A 9,059-nucleotide genomic window follows, 5' to 3' on the forward strand; every position below is an offset into this window, starting at 1 on the left:
AATTGGGCTTTGTTTCCACCTTCTGATAAGGTTGTAGTAATTTGTTAAGGAATGAAATGCTTTGATCATTGAGCAGTTGAGAGTGCATGATTTACACACAAACTGTGTTCAGCCATCAAAACGAAAGAAAGACAAGTCAAAAGTGTCTCGGATGAATCTTCCAGATGCTTTAGTGTTTGATGGCTCTGATGGCTGGACGTGGTGTGTTTGTCTCGTCTCATGCCGTCTCGTCTTGTGTTCTGTGCTCTTCATGTTGCGTCTGAAGGCTCTGACAGCGTCTCTCTCCAGTGACCTCACCCTGCAGCTCTCCTGCCCCGCCCATCCGCTGAGGCCACGCCTACTACTAATGACTCGGCCTGCTGTGGGCGGGGCTGTACACTATCCTCTCCCTCCATGAATATAGCCATTATTATTTACTGTACATAAGTGATCATGTAAAGTTCGTACAAAGAAATATTGGGGTAAACCTCACAAAATTGTTCTAGAAAATTGTTTATTTTACTTAATAAAAATTAACCCTTTTGTTTTGCGCTGTGAAATTTCAATTAAACATGTTTATTAATACTCTAAAAATGTGTGTTCTTTATAATTCCTATTGTTTTTAGTGATGAAGAATTAAAACAAAACAAAGTTATTATACCAATTATTACCTTAAGTCTTAATTACTTTACAATTTACATTTTTCAAATAAATAGTGAAATCGTAATGAGAATGGGATGTTTTTTATATAAATTATATATTGTTATTATACTGTATATTGTTAATAATATATATATATATATATATATATATATATATGTGTGTAATGCACAATAACTTTTTTTAGATTTGAAATGTATATTGTATTAGAGTAAAGAATGAGATGTTATTTTACATAAATGACAAGATTTATTTTGACAAATTACTTAAATAATAATTGTTATTATTGATAAATAAGTATATACTGTATTACAGTATTTATTAAAATGATTACCATGATGCATTATTACCACGATATAAATATTTTACATAAATGACTACCATGATGCATATTTATTTTAAAATGTAAATTAATAAAAAATTAATTACAGCAGTGAAAACAGGATTTTTTTGACAAATTATTATGAATAATAACAATAAATAAGTATATATTGTATTACAGTATTCATTAAATTATTACCATGATGCATTATTACCACAATTAATAATAATTAATGATAATATTATTGTTTATTATTCTTTAAATTGTTATTAAATTATGAAATCTAATTTATTTGCATAAAATGTGGAAGGAAAAATGTGCTTAATTGACATGAAAACAATGTCACAATGCAAAACAAATCATAATGGTCCTAAAAACTGGCTTCATTTTTTTTTTATGTAAAATAATTTCTTGAACATTTATTTGCGAGATTGTCCCATCTGATGTGATTTCCGATCAGAAGCAGATTTACTCGTGTCTGTCTGTCTGTGTTGGTGTTGCTGGACGTCTGTGAAGCATGACTTGTGTCTCGTTGCACTGGTTGTACACACAGATAACTGCTCCGAGGTTGTGTTCACGGGGCTCAAGCGAGCAGAGGCCAGCATTCGGTCTTAAAGGGAGACCAGACTTGTGAGACTCAGGTAACAGACGCTCTCGTGCTGTGTGATGTCACTGGGGAGAGAGAGAGAATGACTCTGATTGGCCGAACTCGATCTGATCGCTCTCAGATGCTGCTGATTCATAAGGACTTTTTATAGAAAGAGTTCAAGTCAACATGAAACACCACTGCATCTACTACATTTGATTGTAGCACCCTGTCCTCTCAAAAACACCCTCCTTTTCTAATTGTGCAAAAGAAGTGCATGTTTTAACTTTTTGCTTAGAAAATTCAGTGTTTTTTTTTTCTTTTTTGTGTGTGTGTGTAATTGAGATTTTTTTTAGTTTTATTAATATTTTTTGTTATTTTTACTTTCTGTTTTCATTTTAATTTTAGTCTTTCATTTTAGTTTAATTATAAACTAAAATAATAAGGTTGATTTATAGTTTAATTTTAATTTTTCTTTTTTAATTAAATGTTTATATAGTTTATATTTTATTTCAGCTGTAATTTAGGTTTTATTTCAGTTTTCAGTTATATCATTGAGATGAAATTAAATGATTTTTATTAATATTTTGAACTGATTTTTCTTTTTAGTAATTTTTATATATCTATGTTTCATTTTATAGTAGCATTGAGATGCTGTTATAGTTTTTATTAATATATTAATTTGGTTTTTATTTGATATTTTCTGATTTCATTTTAATTTTAGTTACTGTTTAAGCCATTTTTTTTGTATTATTTCTATTTAATGTCTATAATTTTTACCCATTTTCATTTAAGGTTTTTAGTTTTATTTCAGTTTTAATATCACTGAAATATTTTTATAGTTTTTTTTTAATTGGTTCTTATTTTGTCTTTCCTATTTTAATTTAAAAAAAAAAATTGGAAGAAAGAAAATTAATGTTATTTTGCAAATACATTTTTTTTTGCAGAAAATGAAAGCAGACATTACTAACCTAATTAGAGCCAGTTGTTTAAATTGGAGGGCTTGAATAATTAGGAATCGAATAAGTTTTTGCCCTTATGAATGGTGTGTTTGAAGTTTTGATCTCATGTTGATTTGATCTCACTCTGTTGATGTAAACTGTAAATGCATCAATGAGTCATATATATTTCTATTCATGCTTGCAGAAACATTCGTAGCCATAACTAATTTAACACATGGTCCGATCTTTCATTATTAACTACAGACTGACAGCTCACGTCACCCGAGTCATTCATCTACATCCTCTGACCTCTGTGTCATTCATATGTGCCATGTGTGTTTGTATTTAATGCTAATTCACAGATTTGTCCTGAGCATCATGTGAGTGAATCTGGAAGAGACGGTTGCTTAGCAACTGGTGTAGGGAGATTTTGTGTCACGCATCCTCGGCATAAAACTTCATTTAGCACTTTGTGTCCACACCCTGTGCAGTGTGTTACCTGAACAAGTGCTGTCTGCTCACTGTGCATGTCCTGTGTGTGTGGATGTACATCACTGATTAGCTGTACACCTAGAATATACGTGTGTATTTATGATGTTAGGGTCAATCTCGTAGAAATATCCATGTCAAATTTCAGCCCAAAATCAAAATAAAAAATGCATTGACACATTTTCACAAGCATACTTTCTGTAAAGTTTACTGTGATGCATTACATTACAGCGTTTTTTATTACAGCCTGGACACAATGATTCAAAATTCAGTATACAATTTTGATGAAATAATGTCATAATGCAAATTTAATTTACTTTTCATCCATGATATTTAACCCAGATGTTGTTTGACAGTATTTATAAGATTAACCTGTTAAGAAATAGTAATAGCAATATATTTTGTTTTTAATAACTTTTTAAAAGAGACCAACAATACATACTGAAAAATGAGCATATAAGTACATTTTCTTAAACTACCTGTAATGCATCAAATCTCCTTACACAAAGATTTTATTGTTTTGGTTTTGTAAATATTCAGTAACAAATATAGTACAAATACAGTACCACAATGCACATTTCAACAGTCCTAAAAATGTGTTAATTTCCCTTCTTATTCATGCAAAATATAATTTCTTATGTTTTATATTAGGGTAATATTTGACCCAGACATTTGCTTTACATTATTCATTAGATGTACCAGTTAAAAGATGCTGTAAATGTTTTTTGAAAGAACAAATGGCAAATATTAAAGCTTTATCTGATTATATAAACACACAGAACTTATAAATAAATGCAGAAAAACATCAAGCAGTTATATTTTGCATGATGAAAATTAAACCTTTTTTTTTTTTTGCATTGCACATTAAAATAATTATTGTATTTTGTATCTTTTTAGTGTATATTGTGTAAATTCAGTAAAAAAAAAGAAAATGTCAAAATGCACATGCAAATCTTAATAGCCCTGATTAATTTCCCTTTTTATTTAAGCAAAATATAGATTTGAATTTTTATTTTGGGGTGAAATTTGACCTAGATATTATTCATGAGATTCACCTGTTAAGACGTGCAATGTATTGTCTTAAAATTACTTCTTTTTTTTTAAAGAAATGTCTCTTTGTAAAGAAGAAAAGGCAAATGTTGATGTTTTTGTGACTCAGTTCTGATGCACAGGATGTTGTTGCGTTTTCAGCTACTGTATCACCTCTGGCTGATGTGCAGTTTATATCAGCCAGAGACGGGGAAGGCGGGGCCAGCAGAGACTCAGATGGATTTGATGAATTGGATTGGACAGTCTGGAATAGAATAAGCCTCTGATTGGACGGTTCTGAAAGCGGACGCTCTGTGAACACAAACCTCACTTCCGGATCGATCAGACCGCTCAAGACCTGTGGATTTTCCCACTTTTTTCTGTGTGGATACAGACTGAAGCCAGTTGGCGCAAAAAAAAAAGAAAAAAGAAATCTCACGATATGGATAGTGAAACGTTTCCTGCTTAAAACGACTCACCATTTAATGTCCCATCTGTATAAAGGACACACATCCACCTGTGGCTTCCCCTCTGTGTCAGGTAGCAAATCAAACACCCCTCGAACCCCCTTCCAAGGCCTCTGTCATTGCAATAAGTGTATTAAGATGTGTAGAGGCACAAGTGTTTAAAAATGAAGTATTAGTGTATTGACTATACTAAACCACAGTGTAGAGAGAGAGTAAACATGATACGTTTAATAAATGTGACCTTCAGTCATTTATGCTTTTTATTTACTCTAGTATCTCTGGTGGATTCCTTGTTGTCTCTATGTGTGTGTGTGTGTGTGTGTGTGTGTTTGTATTTGGGATGTTGATCTCAAATGGCACACTTAAAGGAATAGTTCAGCCAAAAATGAACATATACTCACTCTCATCCTATCCCAGATGTAGATGAGTTGTAGATGGAGAAATGTAGCATTGCATCACTTGCCCACCAATGGATCCTCTGCAGTGAATGGGTGCCGTCAGAATGAGAGTCAAACAGCTGATAAAAACATCACTAATCAATCATTCACAAGCAATCCAGTCCAGTCCAGTCCATCAGTTTAAGTCTTGAGGCATTTTAACTTCAAATCACTGCTCTTTCCAGTGATAAAGTGGTCTGAATCAGGAGAGAAATCTGCACCGATCCAGCACAAGCCAAAATATCTCTTAACAAATATATGGCTGATTTTGATGTGAGAGGAGAACAGGAGATGGGCTTTTTCATAAGAGGAAGCACTACCCAGCTAATAGTTTCTTAAAAGTTCTATAACATTCTTAAAGTGATGTTTATGGAATGTTCTTATAACGTTATTGATGCTTCATATACATTGAGAGAAAACTTTCTTAGAACAACATTCTCAGAATGTCCTTGTGATGAAATTTGAACTTGATGAATGTTCTAAGAAACGTTTTTGGAACTTTTAAATAAAGTTTAATGGACTTTTTACATTCTTAGAATTTAGAAGTTCAAATATTGTAATATTTTTGGGTGAAAGTAAGGAATTTTTTTTATAAACGTTCTTATTCTTTCTTATTACGACAATAAAAATTGGAGATTTCAAAACGATCTTCCCACCGTGTTTTTATAAGCTACAGTTTACCTGGGTTTGGACTAGTCTTTTGGCCAAAAGCAACAGTTTAAGGTTAAAAACATCTTAATAATTGATTTGTTTCTTACAAACACACAGCTCTTTGCTGATGGACCGGAGTGGTGTGGATTGTGACGTTTTTATCAGCTGTCTAGACTCTCATTTTACATTCACATTTTATCAAATGTTCATTTTGGGTTATACAGACCTCATGAAATGGCTTCAAAGCACATTATTAAATAAGCACTATGCTTTCATTTGCACAGCTGCGTTGATCCCAACTCTACGCCATTGGTCGAGTACCATATCAATCAACGAATTTGAACATGTATACCTGAAACGTTTATAATGTGTACATCTTCTAATTTTGTCAGGTTTTAATGTAAATGAGCAGATATGAAGCCACAAAATCTGGTCTTGAATGTCGTTGAATGTGTGTTGATTTTCGCAGTTCTCTTTCTCACCCCCGTTTCCTGGAAAATTGGCCCAGTGCAACAATCAGATGTGATGTGCAATAATGATGTGAAACAAAGCTGCACCGATTCACACTGTGATTTCAGTTCAGTCCGTGACAGACGCCACAGCAGAGCCTCTGAAAACACAAGCGTGGCACGGACACTTTCGCTCTAATTAGAACCTTTCTTTTCCTTCAGCCATGGAGAGATTAGAGCTGTCACAGAGTGTGTGTGTGTGTGTGTGTGTGTGTGTGTGCGCGCACATTTCATGAAACCTGTCAAGAACATGTCTAGGTCACATTTCACTGCAAAATCTAAAGAAAACTTGAATCATTTTTTTATTATTTTAAGAAAATGACGTCTATTTTAGGACCAGTAAGGTTTTTTTTTTTGACATATTTAATGTGCACAAGTAAAATACTTTTGTATTTATAAATTGAAAGCAGTGCTAATAATAACATGAATACAGTAAGTACTGAATAATATATGCTCTGACAGAAAAAAAAAAATAACAGTACCATTCAAATATTTGAGGTCAGTAAGATTTTTTTTATGATTATGCTCTCCAAGGCTGCATTTAATTGATCAAAAATACAGTAAAATTTTTGAAATATTATTATAATTTAAAATGAGGTTTTTTTTAAGTATATATTGTAAAATGTAATTTAATACTGGAATGTAAAGCTGTATTTTCAGTCTTTAGTGTCACATTATCCTTCAGAAATCATTCTAATATGATGATTTGCAGCTCAAGAAACATGATTATTATTATCAATGTTGAAAACAGCTGTGCTTTATATTTTTGAGTAAACTGTGATGCATTTTTCAGGAGTCTTAAAATTATAAAAGCCTTGTTTTTTCCAACATGAACTGTCGCTAAAATAAAGTCACAAGACAATAAACCTTATTGGTCAAAAATAGGCATCATTTTCTATATGCATTTTCTATATATATATATTCCTTGACAGGTTTTTGTGTGTGTGTGTGTGTGTGTGTGTGTGTTTTCCCACCACCCACAGAACTTAAGAGGATAGTATTCTACATGTTAATATTATCTGCTGCTTTAAGAAGTCAGGGCACCGTTTCAAATATATATGACAAAAATGTAAAGGTATATATATATCTATTTTTTTGAACTTAGATCTTGTATTTTTGTGTCTCTTGATGAGTCTCATTGTCAGTCCTGCGGTGTATCTGTATGTCCACTCTGTGCAGACTGTGAATCTGGGCTGTTTTTCTGTTTCAGTGATTGGAGTTTTCAACATGTATTGTAGAGTCTTTTGTAGTGCATGCAAAGACCCATGGTCAAAATGTAAAGACTGCGTCTGAAGATTATGTACAGTTCAATGCAATGTGAGACAGTCGGATAAACATATTAACCTTGTAAAAAAACAACCCGCTTTCTTTTCTTTCTGCTTAAAACACACTGCATGGCCTGGACTGCCCAGAGGAGAACGGTGTTCCTCAGATGCTGCTCTTTCATAGCACAGAGTTTGCTTTCAACTCTGCCTCAGAGGTTTCTACAGAAGCCTGTTTCCACCATGGAATAAAAATGAAAAAGTAAACTGGACTTTTGTTCAGAACTGCGAGATGTCAAGTAAAGAACTGCAAGATATTAAGTCAGAATCATAACATTTGAACTTCAAAGGGAAAAAGCCAAAAATGCATATAAAGATAAAAATTCAGATTCTTACTTCTTGCGATTCCGAGTTTAAATTGGACTACAGAGTTTTGACTTTAATTCATATTACAAATCTGAAAAAGAAAAATGTGCAAGAAAAGGTTAGAATTGTGAGTTAAAATGTTGGAGTTGCCTTTATGTTATCCTGTGGAAACAAGCTTTCTTACGTTTCATAAAATTCATGAGAGATGAAAACAGACAGCAGTAAAGTGTGATGATGAATACAGCCGCTCGGATCCTTCATAGTGAGATCTCTGACTTCTGAATGCAGATTTTAGACATGGGTTAGATCTCTTCTGAAACTCAAGAGCGGTCTTTTTCTTCGGAGAACTTCAGGAAAAGTCGTTTGTTCTGCAGTTGCCCTCATTGCTTTCTTGGAGACACTTTTGAGAAACTAAACAAACCTGCACTTCGTTCTTTCTTTATTCCTATTGTAGTGTATCATCCGTGCACATTCAGATTCAGATGATTGCCTTGATGTAGGTCTCTATATGTAGGTCTTCTTCTGTCCTGTCACTACAGACACCGTCACCATGATGGGGGTGAGTGTGTGTTTTTTAGGCCGCAGACCTCCCATAAGCGACCGTATTCATAACGACCAGGGAGTTGCCGTATCCATAACAACTCAAACCCGCTTGTGAGGAGACTGAAGTGAAGAGCATGAATATTGCATCACAGTCTCTCTGCTCTTCTCTGTATGAACCGCTGTGTGATCTACAGCTCCACACACACTCACACCACAGCTTCTAGACCAGACAAAGACTCAGAAACCAGCATCTCTTGCATACCAAGTGTGCAATGATTGCAGTTTGATTGGACATATTCTGCTGAAACATGTAGCATTGATGATACTAGCACTTATTTATTCCAGTGCATGTTTCTAAACAGTTATCCATGCCTTAATGCAGCACACTAATGATGTAAAATCTTATTATGAAAATCGATGTAAGAAAATAAGCAGTAATTTTAAATAAACTCAATTAAGCAATATAAAGCGAGTATGAGCTAACAAAGAATATTCTCAAAGTTATGAACAAACATTTTCCAGTAACGTCATTCAGTGTCATCTAGTCATAAATAATGTTATCTAGTCTCAAAATAATATCACAGAAACATTATTTATACATCATTCATGGGATAAAAAAATCTGAAACATTTTAGGTTGGTTCTTCACCTTGGGTTTTTAAATGTTACTCCCTCTTTTCGGAACTTTCAGAGAACATTCAAAAGTAACGTTCCATGTAAGTAACATTGTGGAATATTCAAATGGAATGTTCCCTTAACATTCACATTAAATAAATGTTTTAGTGATGTCTAGTGAACATTCAGTAACTATGGGAGCGT

The 9,059-nt window shown here is 33.3% G+C and overlaps 1 protein-coding gene across 3 annotated transcripts in view; it reads left to right on the forward strand.

Moving 5' to 3' along the window:
- The window catches only part of LOC113059768 (potassium voltage-gated channel subfamily C member 2-like), a 47,998-nt gene extending 41,398 nt beyond the window's left edge, over window positions 1-6,600 (forward strand). Inside the window, exons 4-5 of one of the 3 annotated variants that reach the window (XM_026228351.1) lie at window positions 1,515-1,602; window positions 4,169-4,242. In XM_026228351.1, the coding sequence (XP_026084136.1) occupies window positions 1,515-1,576 (62 nt within the window). In that variant the 3' untranslated portion in view covers window positions 1,577-1,602; window positions 4,169-4,242. Of the gene's footprint in view, window positions 1-265; window positions 460-1,514; window positions 1,603-4,168 lie in introns of those variants that run through there. The other 2 variants (XM_026228343.1, XM_026228359.1) reach the window with 2 other exon arrangements.
- The last annotated feature ends 2,459 nt before the right edge of the window (window positions 6,601-9,059 follow it).

This window comes from Carassius auratus, chromosome 4 (genome assembly GCF_003368295.1).
Source record: "Carassius auratus strain Wakin chromosome 4, ASM336829v1, whole genome shotgun sequence".
Classification (NCBI taxonomy): domain Eukaryota; kingdom Metazoa; phylum Chordata; class Actinopteri; order Cypriniformes; family Cyprinidae; genus Carassius; species Carassius auratus.